Source organism: Ceratotherium simum, chromosome 1 (assembly GCF_057802395.1).
Source record: "Ceratotherium simum simum isolate JZ-2026a chromosome 1, ASM5780239v1, whole genome shotgun sequence".
In the NCBI taxonomy this organism is placed as follows: Eukaryota; Metazoa; Chordata; class Mammalia; order Perissodactyla; family Rhinocerotidae; genus Ceratotherium; species Ceratotherium simum.
The window spans coordinates 67,219,481-67,237,411 of record NC_141900.1 but is presented as its reverse complement, the minus strand read 5'-3'; the positions used below and the strand labels follow the sequence as shown (position 1 = coordinate 67,237,411).

General features: G+C 34.6%; 1 protein-coding gene across 5 annotated transcripts in view; it reads right to left on the bottom strand.

Annotated features, from left to right (window-relative positions):
• Positions 1 to 17,931, bottom strand: part of ANLN (anillin, actin binding protein) — a 123,723-nt gene that overhangs the window by 8,286 nt on the left and 97,506 nt on the right. For 3 of the 5 annotated variants that reach the window (XM_087429533.1, XM_087429548.1, XM_004418826.3), the window contains 7 exons: positions 16,861 to 16,987; positions 16,146 to 16,194; positions 15,999 to 16,055; positions 15,358 to 15,396; positions 15,066 to 15,087; positions 14,023 to 14,135; positions 3,486 to 3,572 (listed from right to left, as the gene is read on the bottom strand). In XM_087429533.1, the coding sequence (XP_087285659.1) occupies positions 3,486 to 3,572; positions 14,023 to 14,135; positions 15,066 to 15,087; positions 15,358 to 15,396; positions 15,999 to 16,055; positions 16,146 to 16,194; positions 16,861 to 16,987 (494 nt within the window). Of the gene's footprint in view, positions 1 to 3,485; positions 3,573 to 12,855; positions 12,910 to 14,022; positions 14,136 to 15,065; positions 15,088 to 15,357; positions 15,397 to 15,998; positions 16,056 to 16,145; positions 16,195 to 16,860; positions 16,988 to 17,931 lie in introns of all 5 variants that reach the window. The other 2 variants (XM_087429525.1, XM_087429536.1) reach the window with 1 other exon arrangement.

Sequence of the window (17,931 nt, the reverse complement as noted above, 5' to 3'; positions counted from 1 at the left end):
AGGAAGTGGAGGGTCAAGGAAATTAAATGACAACACAGAATCACAAAGCAGAACTGGAACTCTCTAGCTAATCCAGAAGGTACTTCTCTTGCTGCTCATCAGCCCATGCAGAGCTAGACCAGCACCATTTAGAATCACTTAGCAAGTTGCTCTGGTCAGTAGTCTCCTTCCTCCCAGCAGTCCCTGACACATTAGGAAGGAAAACTGAATCATGCAACTTGCATTTCAATGACTACCTCTACTTTTTATAGAGGGTAGAGGTCATGAAAAGGCATTGTTTAGACAGGGGACAGAAGTTATTCTGGGGAATCCTGAGCAATTTCTTACCACATTTCTGTAAATGTGTGTGGATGTGATAAGAATGGGCTATAGGATTCAGGACAGAGTAAACCTGAAGAGATCTAACTCCAAACTAGTTAAGACCCCAGCTCAAAAATTAAATAGGTCAGACACTATATACAAATGAACTAGATGCCATAATAGTCTATCAGTTGCTAAAGGTGTCTACAATAAAATATGAAAATATTTACATTAAAAGAAAAGGTCAGTAGGCAAACACTGCCTTCAAGTCAGAAATTTATAAAAATGCTTTTTCAAGGATATCTAGTGCCATCTGCTGGATTTACATGTGAAAAAAGTTAAACTCTGATTTACAGTCACCTTGGCCACTGGGCTTTCTGTAAATCTAGCCCTTCTTTGTGTACCCTTTGACAGCAAACGCAAACTGATTTGTGATATCACTTGCATTGTTCAAATTCCTGCTTCACAAAGAAAACCAAAGCTATGAAATTTTCTCTCTTCTTGTACCACACCCAGAATCTTCTATGTATTCTACACACATGATTTTCTCCTCTGATATAATGGAAAAAGAATAATTCTGTATAAGATCAATCCCGCGAACTGTGGTTTGAGTCTTATATCTTCTCACTCTCATGACCTTGCTTCAAGTATTAAGAATTCCTTAACCCTAGTGCAGGTTCCCCACTGCCTCTATCGTCAACCTCTTTGGCCCTATTAGAAGCTACTTGTTTCAATTTAAAGACTCTCAAGTCTCTCCAATCTTAATAAAATGTCAACAAAATCCTTCTTTCACCCTACAGGGCTCTGCAAGTCCCACACTGTATCTCTTTACTCCTTTGCAGCCACACCCTGTTTCAGGCTGTTGCTAGCACCCTCATTCCTCACCTCCCACTCCGTTTATAACTGAAGCAGGTACCTGAGGGTTACTGTAAATATTCAGTAAGAACATGATTACCTTTGACCTTGTTCTCAACACGTCACAGATGAAAAGAAGTTAATCTTATTAATTTGCTATTTTCTTCTTTAACCTAAGGGGTGACTCAAGGGTCACAAGGAATTATGTGCTTGTTTTGCAGAAGAAAAAGAATGTCTTTAAGGAAATTACAATCACTAAATAACCAGCTCCCAGCTGCCCCTGACACCCAGAAATCTGATTGCCCAAGGGCTTATCTGGAGTGCAAGAAACATGGAATTCCCCTTTGTTTCTTTGAAACTCCTCCTCCCAAGCCCCTTAGCTCTATAAAGACCCCCTGGCTGTCTTCTTTCATTAAGGCAGCTTTGAGAGAACCTATCCTCCCGCCTTCTCATTTTGGGCCAATTCAAATAAACCTTTCTCCATCTCCAAGCACCAGTGTCTGAGTGATTGGCATATTGCGTATCAGGCACAGGAACTTGAGATTAAGTGGTTCAGTATCATAACCATTTGCAATCTAGTTTCTGCTCTCATAAAAACTAGAATGACCACCTTGTAAATATGTCCAATGGTCTCTAATGATCCTTATCTAATTTTATCACTCCCTCTTTCAGACTCTCTTCCCTTGGCAAACAGGACACTAAATTCTCCACCGCCCTCCCTGTAGTCTCCTTTGAGAGCTTTTCTTCCTAGGGCTGTGGTTTAAATGTTAGTGTTCTTCCTGGGTCGGCTTTACTCAGCTCCCCCTGTGCTTCAATTACTATCTCTATGCTGCAGATTTTCAAATCTTCATATCAACTAAAATGTCTATCTTGAGCTCCAAACCCAGATCTTTGAAACATGTGTCTACATATCTAAAATTCAAATAGTTTAACACTTAACTCATTAAAACTTCCCACCTTGGGTGGGGATTGACTGTCAAGGGGCATGAGGGAACTTTCTGGGGTAATCTTCTATATCTTAATAGAAATTTGGGTTACACAGATATATGCATGTGTCAAAACTTAGAGGATGTATACTTAAGATTTAGGGGAACATGTTAATGTCTACAATATACTTTGAAATTCTTTCCCCAAAACATGATATTTTCAGCAATGGTTAGAGGGATGGCTAAAAGAATGGCTAAGTGATAGATATATGGTAAAGCAAGGACAGCAAAAAATGTTAAAAGCAAAATCTAGATGGTGGGTATATGAGTGTTCATTGTAAAATTCTATCAACATTGCTGTATGTTTGCAATTTTTCACAACAAAATTTTAGGGGAAAAAAATACTTTCCACCCAAACATGCACACCTGCTCCTCCCCAAGGTCCCTCAGTGGCATCACTGCCACCCAAGAAGTTGTGCAAGGCTGAGATCTGGGTGACATCCTTACTTCTGCTTTTCCACCCACTAGAGCCAAATCACTAGGGTCTGCCTTCCTTCCTTCTTCATCTCTCCATGACGGGTCCTTCTCTTCATCCAGAGTACCAGTCCCCATCACCTCTCTCATGGAGTAACGCAGTCTCCTCACTAGTCTTCTTCAAGGTCATCACTCTCCAGTCCACTTTCCACATGTCAGTCAGAATGACTTTTCTAAATCCCAAATTGGATGTTATTCCTCTGCTTAAAATTCTACAAGAGTACTCTACTGGCTTCAGGATAAAGTCCAAATTCTTTAAAAACCCCTTTAACACTTGGCTCCATTTCCCCTAACCATACTTTCCTTCCCAATCATTCTCCTCATTGCCCCTCCTCCACACACACACACACTCAAACTCTAAGCTCCAGCTATCCTGAAATACCTGCCACTATGTAAATGTGTTATCCTTTTCGCTGGTGGGGGTGAGAGGGAAGGGCCCTCCAGGCCATTGGACATGCTCCTCTCTTTATCTGGAGCACTTCTCCCTCCCCTTACCCTCTAGCTAACTTATTCAGTTAGCAGTCTACCAGTTACTGCTTCCAACAGCCTTCTTTAAGCCTCCCTACCCATACTCAAAACCTAATATCCCACCAATTTACACCCATGCACTTTATGCTTTCTCTTATTATAGTACTATATTGTACTTACCTGTTCACTTGTATTTCTCCCTGTTAAACTAAAAGTCCTGAATAGAGGCATTATTTTTGGGGGCCTATTATATTCCAACACCAGCACAGTGATTGGCATACAATGGATGTGCAACACATCTTTACTGAACCAATTTATCACCTAATCACATAGGCTTTCATTTCAAGTCTACATTTCACAAAATGGAAAAAAATAAAATATAGATTAAATGATCTTACTTACTAGAAAACCTCTTTCTTCAACACTTGAATTCACTTGACACTTTATTTTTAAATAAATATGACCTTCCAAAGGAGATAAAAATGGCACCTGCGAAGAAAGAGGGTAAATTATTTGCAAAACAGTTTCAAAGTGTGATTTTTCTTGATAAAACATGTATAAATCATGAATAGAAAATATTATGCCTTGAAAACACAGTATTTTCTAAAGCTGGAATATAAAATAGGTAGCCAAAAGCCACTGGTTCCTTAGCAACAAATACTTTTGAATAAATTCACTCAAGGTAGAGCTTGATGAAAACAGAACCCTTAGTCCCAAGATAACGTGATAAAGAAAACACAGATTTAAGAAGAGAATACATGTGCTTATCCATCCTCCATCAACAGAATGTATTTAATAGAAAACTGGATAAACCAATTGGTATATTAATACAATACAATATTACTCAGCAATAAAGAACAATGAACTGCAGAATGGAAAAGTTGATCCTCAAATTCATTTGGAATTGCAAAAGGCCCCAAACAACCAAAACAATCTTGAAAAAGGAAAACAAAGTTAGAAGAATCATACTTCCCAATTTCAAATTAATCCAAAGCTATAGTAATCAAAACAGTGCAGTACTGGCATAAGGGTAGACATATAGACCACAAGAATAGAATTGAGAGTCCAGAAATAAACCCATACATCTATGGCCAATTGATTTTCAACAAGGGTACCAAGACCATTCAATGAGGAAAGAACAACAAATGGTGTTGGAGAAACTGGATAGCCACATGCAAAAGAGTGAAGTTGGATCCCCACCTCATATTATATAAAAAAATTAACTCAAAATGGATCAGTGACCTAAATATGAGAGCTAAAACCATAAAACTCTTAGAAGAAAACATAGGTGTAAATCTTTAATGATCATGGATTTGGCAATGAATTCTCAGATATGATACCAAAAGCATAAGCCACAAAGGAAAAAAACAGATAAATTAGACTTCATCGAAATTAAAAGCTTTTCAGTATGGAGGTTCCTCAAAAACTTAAAAGTGGAACTACCATATAATCAAAAAATCCACTTCTGGGAATTTATCCAAAAGAACTAAACTCAGGTTCTCAAAGGGATATTTGCACTCCCATGTTCAACATAGCATTCTTCACATTAGCCAAGAGGTGGAAACAACCTAAATGCCCATCAACAGATGAATGGATAAATAAAATGTGGTACAGTCACATTTCTCCTCACTTCTGAGTATGAAAACTACTCTAGGCCATCCAGATCCTGTCCTCCCCAGAGTCGGAAGTTTGTCTTCTTGGCTCTGAAACTCCCCTGTGTATGCTTCTTATGTGTCCTAACCCACAGCCCCACATCTCTACACAGCAGATCCTTGAAGTCAATTATTACGTCTTTTTCATGTTTGTTCCCATATCCTACTGCCAAATCACAGCTGATAAAAGTTTGCTAAAAGAATATTGTTTGGTCAAATAAATACCTAGAGTTCTCCCAATGAAAAAAAAGAAAATGTGGTACATACATACAATTGAATATTATTCAGCCATAAAAAAGAAGGAAATCCTGTCAGATGCTGCAACGTGGATGAAACTTGAGTACATTATGCTAAGTGAAATAAACAGTCACAGAAGGATTCCACTTATATAAGGTATCTAAAGTAGCCAAACACATAGAAGCAGAAAATAGAATGGTGGTTGCCAGGGGCTGGTGGGAGGGGGGAAAGAGAGAGTTGCTATTCAGTAGGTATAGAATTTCAGTCATGCCAGATGAAAAAATTCCAGAGATCTGCTGTACAACATTGTACTTATAGTTAACAATACTGTGCACTTAAAAAATTTGTTAAGAGGGTAGATCTCATGTTATGTATTATTTACCACAATAAAAAAAATTTTAAACTTTTGTGCATCAAAGCATATTATCAAGAGAGTGAAAAGACGATCTACAGAATAGGAGAAAATATTTGCAAATCATATTTCTGATAATGGTCTAGTATCCAGTATATAAAGAACTCTCATAACTCAACGATGAAAAGACAACTCATTTAAAACAATCCAAACAACCCAATTTAAAAATTAGCAAAGGACTTGAACAGATATTTCTTCAAAGATATACAAATGGCCAACCAATACATAAAAAGATGCTCAGCATCAATAGTCATTAGGAAATAAACGTTAGCTTGATGATGATGATGATGACGATAATGATAATGCTAAAGATGATGATGAGGATTTCAACGGAAATCTCAAGTTGCCATAGTGCCCAAAACCATTTACTGAGGAATGCATAAAAAGGAATCTGATTATTTTATTGGAAGCACATTGTTTCGAACCAAAATGAAAATAGGTTAAATTATGAAACCAATAGTAATAAGTTATTGAAAGCAGATTTTTTTATTGTTTGCTTTAGAGTTGAATCACTCAGTATCTATGAGATTTTTCTCATTTCTTAGATACAAGTATGTTTCAAACATTTATAATCCCAAAACTCATGCGACAGCTTATACCATGTTATGGCTGAATTGTGCCCCCCACAAATTCACATGTTGAAGTCCTAACACCCCATACCACAGAGAGTGACTTTATTTGAAGAAAGAGTCTTTAAAGAGGTAATTAAGGTTAAATGACATCATTAAGGTGGGCCCTAATCCAATATGATTGGTAACCTTATAAAAAAAGATTAGGACACAGATCAGAGAAAAGACCATGTGAAGACACTGGAGGAAGACAGCCGTCTACAAGCTAAGGAGAGAGGGTTTAGAAAAAAACCAACCCTATCAATACCTTGATCTTGGACTTCTAGTCCCCAGAACTGTGAAAAAATAAATTTCTGTTGTTTAAGCCAAAAAAAAAGAGTTACTATGGAAATGTAAATCAAAACCACAATGAGGTGCCCCTTCCCACCCACTAGGATGGCTATAATCAAAAACGTGGAAAACAACAAGCACTGGCAAGGATGTAGAGACTTTGGAACCCACATTACCGGTAGGAATGTCAAACAGTGCAGGCACCATGAAAAACTGTTTGGTGGTTCTTCAAAAATTAAACAGAATTATCATATGACTCCACAATTCCTCTTCTAGATATATACTCAAAAGAACTGAAAACAGGTATTTGAACAAGTACATATACATCCAAGTTCATAGCAGCATTATTGACAATAGCCAAAAAGAAACAGCCCAAACGTCTATCAACAGATGAATGGACAAATTGTAGTATATACATATAATGGAATATTATTCAGCCATACAAAGTAACAAAGCACTGACACACGCTACATCATACATCATACATACACACATACACACACACACACACACATAAATCTACCCCATAAGAACAAAAGTCATCTGAGTAATAATTACCTGGCAGGTTATACATAAATAAAAAATAAAGTTGCCCTATAATGTACATAATATAGAGCTAATACATTTCATGATAATAATTTTCATTGAATGTTTGTGCCATTTTACTTCCAGGCAGATTTCCAAAATTAAGGACCCCACATCCAATACAAGTCTGCATTACAGAGATGGTAGAGAGATGCAAACATAGACCTGGCAGTGAAAGCCAATGTTGAAATCTATCTGAAGGAGACTTGTTTAAGTTCCATATGAAGAAGGTCTGGAACGGCCTAAATCCACACCAGATGCCATTACTGTCATGATGTGACGACTCTTCACTCCCAATCATGGCTCATTTGCTAGCTACAGAGACACACACAAAAGTATACCTAAATTCTGTCTGTTAAATTTATCCCAGTGTTGGCGGTAAGAGGGATATACAGAAAGGAGTTCTACTTCCATTATGTGCTCAGAGTTACACTTCCAATTAGGATCTGAAGGGTCACAAAAGACCACCACTTCTACTGTAACAATAAGAAAACATTGGATAAACTAAGAAAATCATCAAAAGTCATCAAAAAGCTGTGGAAGCAAAAAGATTAAATAGAAAAAATTCAGTAAGAAATGTGTCCTTGCTAGGTAAACCAAATCAGGGACCAATTCATCCCCTGGGGGCAAGGATTGGCAGAGGAGTAAGCTGGCCATAGGCAATGAATTTCGCAGGGAAAAGGAGAAACCAGTTAAGTCTTTAACAGATGAGCAGGGCTGTCGATGAGCATCTCAAGGAGCCCAGAGGCAGAGCTAAGCCCTCCCAACCTGCCAATTCCTCCTCACAAGAATTTTCCTGAGTAAGTGCTAGTACCACAAATTGAAGGCAGGTCTGGAAAGCAGAAAGAAATCTTGTAGACTTGCAGAACTTAGATCTCAAAGTTCTGCTGAAAGGTGGGGCTCAACCTCACTCTCAAGGTATTTGAAACAAGAGTTGAACCCAAAATAACTAAAACCCCATCTCAGCTCAACTTCTGATTATATCAAAGAGATTGGCCCCTAAGCCAAACTGTCTGAGAGACAAATGGGCAAGTTATTACTACCCTCTTCTGTCTCTACTACTCTTTTATAACTTAACATCTGGCCTATAATTAAAAAGTTGCAAGACAAAAAAAAGTAGGAAAATGTGGCCTTTAATCAAGAGAAAACAAAACAAAACCCTGTCAATAGCAGATCCACAGATGATCTAGATGTAAGAATTATAAGACAAGGGCATTTATAATTTGTTAAAGAATTTAGAGAAAAAGATGAACAAAAATGAGTGAAAAGAGGGAGAATTTCAACACAGAAATGGAAGGTCTAAAAAAGATCCAAATGGAAATTTTAGAATTAAAAAAAATGTTTGAATTGAATAATTCATTGGATGGGCTTAACAGGAAACTGGGGCACATCAGAAAAAAAGATAGGTGAATTCGAAGACTAGTAAATAGAAATGATCCAAAATGAAACACAAAGAAGAAAGAAACAAAAACCAAAAGAGTGTCATAGACCTGTAGAAAAATAGTGAACAATCTAATATACATTTAACTGGAGTCCCAGAAAAAAGAGAGAACTGGGCAGAAGAAATATTTGAAGAGATAATGGCTGAGAATTTGTCAAAATTTATGAAACACACAAACTATAGATCCATAAAGCTCTGTGAAACCCAGTATGATAAATACAAAGAAAACCACACCTAGGCACTTTAGAGTCAAACTGTTAAAAATAAAAAATAAAAAAACATTAAAAGGAGAAAATTAAAAATTATGGCTGACTTCTTATCAGAAACAATTAAAGCCAGAAAACAATAAAATGACATCTTTAAAGGGGGGAAAGAAAAAAAACCTGCCAACCTAGCAGTCTATACCCAATGAGAATATCCTTCAGAAATTAAGGCAAGGTAAAGACATTTTTGGATAAACAAAAGCTAAAGAATTCATTTCTGGCAGACCTATATTACAAGAAATAATAAATAAAAGTGCTTCCTGAGAAGGCAATGATCGCAGATGGAAGCCTGGATCTACAAGATGGAATGAAGAACATCAGAAATGGTAAATATAAAAGACAACTTCTAAAAATATATTTTAAAATTTCTTTTAAAAAACTGATTAAAGAAAAAGTAACAACAATGCATTGTGGGATTTATAACAAGAGTAGAAGTAAAATATGATGGGGTGGGCAAATGGAATTACACTGTTGCAAGGTTCTAAATATTATAAGGTATATGAAGTAGAATAACAGAATTTCAAGGTAGGCTGTAATACGTTAAGGATGCATATTGTAATCCTTAGCAATAACTGAAAAAGAATACAAGGATGTATAGCTAAAAAGCCAAAAGAGGAGAGAAAAAGGTTACCAAAATACTTAATTAATCCAGAAGAAGGCAAGAAAGGAAAAACAAAGGGACAAAAAATAGATGAGACAAATAGAAAACAAAGAACAAAATGGTAGACCAGGGGTTTGTGAACTTTTTCTGTAAAGGCCCAGACAGTTAATATTTTAGAATTTGCAGACCATACAATCTTTGTCACAACTATTCAACTCTGCCATTATAGCTTTTTAAATGCAATATTTGCTTTATCTTGGTGGTCTGGAACTGAACCCACAATATCTCTGAGGTATGCCTGTACATAAACAAGCGGGCGTGGTTGCGTTTCAAATACTTTAGCTACAAAACCTGGCTGCTGAAATTTAGTTAATAATAATATATCAACATTAGTTCACTAATATTAATTGTGACAAATGTACCATACTAATATAAGATGTTAATTTAAAAAAAAACAAGAAAAAAAACAGGCTATAAGTTTGCCTTCTCTTGTGGTACACTAAAGCCAACAATATTAGTATTGCATTAAATATAAGTGGACCAAACACTCTAATGAAAAGACAAAAGATTGTCATCCTGGATAACAAAATATCACCATAAAATACATTTGTAAGACACAAATTTCACATATGGATACAGACAGGTTGAGAATAAATGATAGAAAAAGATATGACATAGAAACACTAATCCTAAGAAAGCTGTTGTAACTCTATTAATATCAGGCAAAATAGACTTTAAAATAAAGATTATCAGAGATAAAGTGAACAATTCATCAAGAAGATAAAATAGTTTTACATATTTGGGCACCTAATAGCGTAGCTTTAAAATACATGAACATAAATTGACAAAATAAAAATTAAGTGCCTAAAGTGAGACTATGTAGCTCTTACTAGTTGGAAGCTTGAGGAATTTATATTTTCTTCCAAATAAAATCATGCTTTCTATCTACCACTGAAAACATTCACATAAGAAATATTTTTAAATAAATCATTCTTATCAACATATTAATATTTAGTGAAGACACCTCATGTCAAAAGTATCTTTTAAATTATAAAAGCTGCTTAAGTGTATGTGATAATTTTAAATATTTTGAATTTGAATTAAAGATTACAAATATAAGAAAAAATTCAATTGGAGAGGTTGCATCATTAGAGTAAAATGGCAACACACGTGTATTTAAAGTGATATTGACTTCTGAGTCAATATAGAAAGGAAGATGCTATTGTCTGTCATTCCTGCTGCCCAGTGAAAAAGAATGACATCCTAGTTGGAATAATCATAGTTCAGTCTAAATATGAAAGCTTTTATTGTAAGGTTAGTTTCCAACAATTTAGTCCTCCAACACAATAAAGAAAAGTTAAAGGGAGATTTTGGGGGCAAAATGTATAGATTTCAATAGACTAATTCCATGAAACAAACCACCAACTTTCTAAATTTAAAAGGCATCCATAACGTAGAATCAAAACATCATATGCCTCACTGTCGTATTTGTTATAAATTCTCTTGCCTTTTTCTTTTCCATATTGTCAGTTTTAAGCTCCTTAGGCTGTCAGTGCGAATTAATAGAATTCTGTTGTTTAGCCAAGAGAATGCTGCTGGTAAAAAGAATCTCAGAAAAATGAGAAGAAAATGTCCCCTTACTCTACAGCTGTGAAAAGCAGGCAATATTCTTGGGTAGAAGCTTTTCCTGATGAAGTGAATTGAGAATATTCACAAAAGAGTCAATGTTACTACCCCCTGTTGAGTGTGAAAATGTAGGATCCTATTCTGTTTTCTGTTTAACAAAAGGGTCTTTTAAGATATCCGCACCTCAAAGATTATTGTTAAGAGCTGTAAAATGTAATCTACAACCAGGGTGACTGTGTAATTTTTCATACACTGGGATATTTCTGAGAGAGAAAGCAATACTGTTAATTATACTGGGCCAACAGGCTTAAACCAGGATAGCTTGGGGCACACTAGAATGCCTAATCACTCTTCCTAGAACCTCAAAATTCTACAGTGCTAATTAGTTTTTACTTCATAACTATTTGCTCTGATATTATTTAAATTGACATCTCTACTTCCTGGAAGGTATAAATACCTATGAGGTTTCTTTAAGCCAGAGGATGAACTGTGGGATGTCCTCCTCCCTTTATCCACAAAAGTATGATAAAACCTATGACTATTTTGGATTCTCGATTCAAAGAAAAGATTTAAGAGTCTGTGACTTACTGAGATTCATAATTTAAATTCCAAGACGCCAGACTTTACGTCAGATATCTATAACTTGAAATAAAAAGGCGATCCACCATTAGTGGCACACTAAATCTGTAGAGCAAACAGCCTGGGTTAATCTCAAAACAAATTCCATTCTGAAGGGGATCTCAGAGATAACCCCCATGACTGTTATATTATTAGTCACGGTACCAGTAAAATAAGCAAACACTCCTTTGAATCGATGGTATCTGATAGGATATGGGAGTCTTGTCTACTGTCTCAAAGTTAATTAAATAGGATTATTATATGAGTATAGAAGGTCTTCCATTTTTCCCACCAATTTGAAGAATATCTAAATTTAATTATTTTAAATATTCTCGTATCAACTACAAGTTATTGGAACAAATATCTGCTTCCTCCTGCCACTCACAAAAGTACATTTGGGACAAATTTCACATCTAAATTGTATTATATTTGACTCAGAAAGAGAATTTAGAGAATTAGACACAACGAATTAAATTTAGTGATTTGATTCTGCACTCAATCATGTGGTGGCTATTTAAGTTACAATTTCAAAGGAATCATTAAGAGAATGGAAATATTATAATTTATTTTTAATTTGTGTGACATTTTAAGTTAAAATGGCAGCCAAGAAATTTTTCAAAAGAGCAGTCTATGTTTAACACATTGAAATCTCTTTCATTTCAGAGATTAATAAAATCTTTTACGTATGTAGAAATTGACTATGTGACAACACTGAGTAAGGAATGCAGTTCATAGAACCCTAGTTCTTACACTTATCTAATTTGCAAATTTGGTTCTAAGAATTTAAAATAAAATAAAAAATACTATCCAGCATTTTGTAAATTAGCATTTCTATATACCCACGAAATGCTTGCAAGTGATTTTCACAAGGATATTAAAAAGCCTTTAAAGAAATCTTCTAAAATATGATTATATTTAGTATAATTTTAGTGTTAAATGCATTTTAGTTTGAAAATTAATAAACAAAGCATCATCTACATAGCAACATGCCTATTAGACAATTGAGACCATAACAGTTTTCAATTTTTACTTAAAACATCACCAATAGCTCCTTCAATACATGGGAGGTCAATAATATCGAATAAATTTTAGTTTTAGACATAGTTATTAATTTGGTATTTTAGTACCCAGAAAATCAATGTTGAAGTGAACCTTACAGAACTATAAAATAAAAAAAAGAATATAGGAAAAAAGCCCAAATACCAAACATGCATGAAAAAAATAGAGACCTTTCAAAGAAATCTTTAAAGAATTATGAGAGCAAAGAAAAAGATGCCCATCTGCAAGAGTCTAAAGAAAGAATAATTTACATAATATCCTTAATTATTCAAAATAAACAAGAAGATATAAGAGTGGTTAGTGAAACAAATACATATGGGCTAAAAATTAAAGACTGATTTTTAAGCTCATTAGTTTCAAGCAAAGAAAATATGGCAACCTTTTCCTGGAACATATAGCCCAGTAGCTCTCGCTCTTTTACATCATAATTTATCTAAAACAAACAAAATAAAAGACAAAGAGAAAAAAGACCCAAGATCACTCAATTTGTTAAACTAGCTGAATTACTAAATAAAAAGTCACATGAATTTTTAAACATTAACATGTTAAAATACATTTATGCATTAACAATAATCAAAACATAGTCTGTTTTGTGTCTATCAACTAAAAGAAAAATGGTTCATAGAATTTTAAAGTTAGATTGTTTTCATCTAACCTAATGACACAGTCATGTGTCACTTAATGACAGGGATATGTTCTGAGAAATGCATCATTAGGGGATTTTGTCATTGTACTTACACAAACCTAGGTAGTATAGCCTACTACACACCTAGGCTATATGGTACTAATCTTATGGGACCACTGTGGTGTACGTGGTCCGTCATTGACCAAAACTTCATTATACGGTGCACGACTGTATTCTATACTCGGAAAGCAAGACCCCAGAGAAGTGAAGTGACTGCTCAACGTTAAAGAGGAAATTACTAATAGGGCAAACACTAGAAACCAGGCCTCTTAATTTTTATACTTTTACCTCTATATTCTGACTATAGAAATCTCTTATAATATTTTAAAATATCTCTCTATACAGCAGCAGTCTAACCAAGGACTAAATTTCACCTCTAGTTCTCTCACTCCTTAAAATGGTCCTGTTAGCTATTAAAAGTTTAATCATATCAGAGTATGGTGGAAAAGTACTCAATAGTGGTATTATGCAGATCTGAATTTTGAAGCTTTAAATTTGGGGAGGAAAGTATGAGAAGGAAATCCCTTAGATTCATGAGGACTTTTCTAAGAAATTAACCTATCTTTCCCTATCTTGTCAAAACCAAATCTATAAAATGTTACTCATTTCAAAATATCAGTTCAAATGGGCAAGAAACTATGTTTAAAACTGTAAGCTTAACATCTACATGCAAGAAGTAAATTCCTTGAGTCAGAACTGACATTTAGAATGAACAAAAAATATATCACATAGGTACACCCATGCCTAGCTAGACATACAATTCTAAGAACATACATTTTCAACAAAAGATTTCAAATACTTGAAAGTACTGGGGCATTTCCATTGACCTAATTTTTCTATAAATAAATAAATTTGGATTACCTTGTCCAGAGCAAATTTAGTGTTTCCTACTGAAGATAATGACAGTGTGTAAAATCCAACAAGGGCAAAGTTGCTGGTACGCACGGCATTGAGACCGCCTGGACTGGCCATAACTAAAGAAAAAGGAAATGAAGTTTATTGCAGTGTGACTTTCATAATGGTAAATAACAATTCCTCACCCACCCCAATAGAATGAAATTAAATTGCCACAGAGAAAACTGCTTCATTTTCCTCCATCTCTAAATATGGGGGGGGAAATAAATCAACTTATTTCCTAATGAAAGAAAACTGTTAAGTATTTTACATTTAACTTAAGTAAGGTACAGGCATTCCTTAACATTTGGGATAGATGTGTTTTTAAAGACACAGAACCTAAAAATCTATACATAAAAAAGCAATTTTCCTATAAGACATACAAAAAGACTACATTGCTATAGTCTAGGATGACATAATTAGCAGCAGAGACTATATCTGCACAGTTCTTAGTTACTTTCTCGGGCCAAGAAGAGACCAAAAGCCCAAAGGAAGTGAGTGAAACAAGCTCAATCCTAATCCCCTTTGGAAAACTCAAGCCTAAAGCCATTCTAGAAAAGGCCTTTCCTGGCTTACTGGCACCCAGTTCACAGTGAACTAGAAAGATCCTTTTCTGACATGATACAACGTAAGTCATGATCAGTAAAGTTAAAAAAAGTAAACTCCGCAGTGTGGATAGCACAGAACACACCTACAGAACGATAGAAGCTAGGGTGGAGAGTAATGCTACCTGCTGTAGCTGTCAAGGGACGAGGTATCATATGTGGACCGCCTGCCAGAGCTGAATAATGTGATGACTGTTGGCCTGTGGTGGTATCTGACAAAGGGGCAACCAGACAACATGCTATCCTGGCCAGTAATCTTATATGTTACGAAAAACCATATGGAAACTCTTATTCAACGGAGACTCAGGTAAACATTCATAAATCAAGATGGCTATATGTATAAGTATGCAACTGATTAACTCTTTCCCTTAGTCTAGTGTCTCAAATAGTTCAAGATCCACTTACCTGAAGAATAAAGGCTGCTTTTCTAAAAAAAGGTATGAAGAAGAAATATAAGTTATTTTCTTTATTTGATACAAAGATTTAAATATTAAATACAAAACTCTTTAACACTGCAAGGACTACGTTTCAGAAAACATTTTTTTTTCCTACATATATATCAGAGATTTCCCCCCCATTAGTATATTTTAAAGACTTGCCAAGTGTTAAGGGTTTAGAAATGGTTAACCAATTCACAATCATATGTGTAAAATGAAGATTTTTCAAGGAGGCTCAATTTTTTTAAACTTCTACTTACTGTGGTTATAGATGTGAGAAGTCGCTTTGGAGTAATAGCCTAGAAGAAAAGATAACTTAGTATAATTCCCATTAAACATTTTGATTCAGAGCTTAAAACTAACCAAGCTTGAGATACTCCCAGATAGAAAATAATTCTTAAATATGAATATATTATAGTTGAGTCCTTTATTAAGGCTTTATCCATACTGCCATTCCTTTCTTGCTAAAGCTAAATAAAATTCTTTTAAATGACATAGAAAAAGAACAAAAGAGCAAAGACTAGGAAGGATGGAAAATACGCTAGAGGTTCTATTCCTTACGCCTGCACAGTGACCACATGCTTCTTAAGTACTGTTTAGAGGAGTTAGTGAGACAAGAGTTCAGAGGAAAGGCTTGAGAAAAGTTTAAAGAGGTAATAAAAGTTAGCTGTAAAGTAAATATAGAGAAAATAGAACTATCAAGCCTGAGCGTATCAGTAGCTTACACTTAAATCATGATCACTCACTATAAGTTTACCCTCAGTATTCATACCTATTAAACACAGTAACTAGAAATTTAGGGCATAAAAATGATCCCAAAACTTGATAAATTAAATTAAAACTGATATGATATCTATTATTTGTGATTATAATATTTTTACTGGCTTTCTTTCATTCTCACCTTGGACTTGTATGCCTTTTTCTTCTTATCAGGGCCTGTGGGTTCTTTCTTTTGCACCTACACACAACCCCAAAGCATAATTAGCTTAAAATCTGATCTTTAAGAAAAATATATTATTAGTTAGTTTAGAAAGCTTTAACTGCTTACCAAGCTGTAAACTTCAATATTTATTTCAAAGTCATTGGACACATCTTGCCTGGAAAAATAAAGCATTAAAACTATAAGAAAAATATCGTTATACCATTAAAAATTATGCCACAAATACTGTTACTCCTGAAAGTACAGAAATTCACTGTGCTTTTAACTAAAGTCAATATGTAGTCATAAAACATTAAAGATTATAAAAATTGGTAAGAAGTTTATTTTTTCCTATAATAAAACTCAAATATTTTCTTTAGTATTTTATAACTCAAGATCTTCAATAATAAAAGTAATTTTTTTTCAAACTGGATTTTGACTCTAGTTTCAAAATAAATCTGTGATGCTGAATATAAATGTCTTTTCATTAAGATTGAATACTAAGTATATTGTGAGATTTTAAAGCATATATAAAAAAACAAGGTCCCGATTTTATATATATATATATGCATACACATATACATGTACATATATATATATTTTTTAAACACTTCACAACATTAAATACCTTTAGTCACACAGAAGAAATGTGCTACTCAACGAAAGGAAAGACTGGAAACATATAAAAGAGTTAAACCAACGAATTAAAAACTGAGTTATTGGCCCATATAAAACGAATGAACATACTGCATTTAAAAGATCATAAATGCCACCTGTATGCTTATACCATATTAATTCTATTAAAAGAAAAATGTGTTTGAACCATCAGACCTAATTTACTTACAAAGTAAATGTAGTAGTGAATGTCAGAGCATCGCCATTAAGAGAATTTGAAGTATTTGCTAATGGTGTGGCTACTATATTTTCAGCTCCTGCTTTTAGTATGATTAAGAAATAATAATTTGCTGCATCTGCAAGAAATAATCACATTATATAATAAGTATAAGGAAAATCAGATTTAGATAATCAGCATTCTGGAAGACCAAAGGAGTAAGTTAATACTACAACTAATTTACATAAAATTTATTTAAAAATTTCTAGGGCCGGCCCCGTGGCGCAGCAGTTAAGTGCGCAGGCTCTGCTGCTGGCGGCCCGGGTTCGGATCCTGGGCACGCACCGATGCACCTCTTGTCAGGCTATGCTGTGGCTCATCCCACATAAAAGTGGAGGAAGATGGGCATGGATATTAGCTCAGGGACAGTCTTCCTTGGCAAAAAGAGGAGGATTGGCATGGATGTTACCTCAGGCTGATCTTCCTCACAAAAAATAAATAAAAAAATAAAATAAAAATTTCTAAAATCAACTTTCCAGACACAAAAAGATAAGTAAGACATAAGTTGAGTCATAATCCTGGAATAAGCATCATTAAGGTCTCTTCCTATTTTGTGAATTGAAATAACTTCACTCCACACCCCTCAATTTCTGCTGACTTAGAATTTTGTCTATTAACCTCTAATTCTTTAGCTAATAGTATATACTTCTAAAGGGAAAATTATGGTTTGTTATTTCAAGACTGAGATTAAAATACTATATTTCTATGAAGGTTACTCAGAGGTAAATTCTAAGAAAAACATGAATTATTTTTTCACTATTTGTCATTAAATAACCACATATCTCAAGGTACATACTGAATTACCAATAGATTTCTGCCCAAACCTGCCAAAATCAGACAACAGCAAGAAATGGAACTTAGGTTACCTCATTCCTGCAATAATGCTCAAACTTTTAAAGATCTCCATTCTTTACCTTCCCTGTACCTCAAATTCACTCCTCACCAAGTTTAGCCCTCCACCTATGTCTAGCCCTCCTTTCCCTCACAGAGAATGTTCCACACAAAAAATTAAAGGAACCTTTA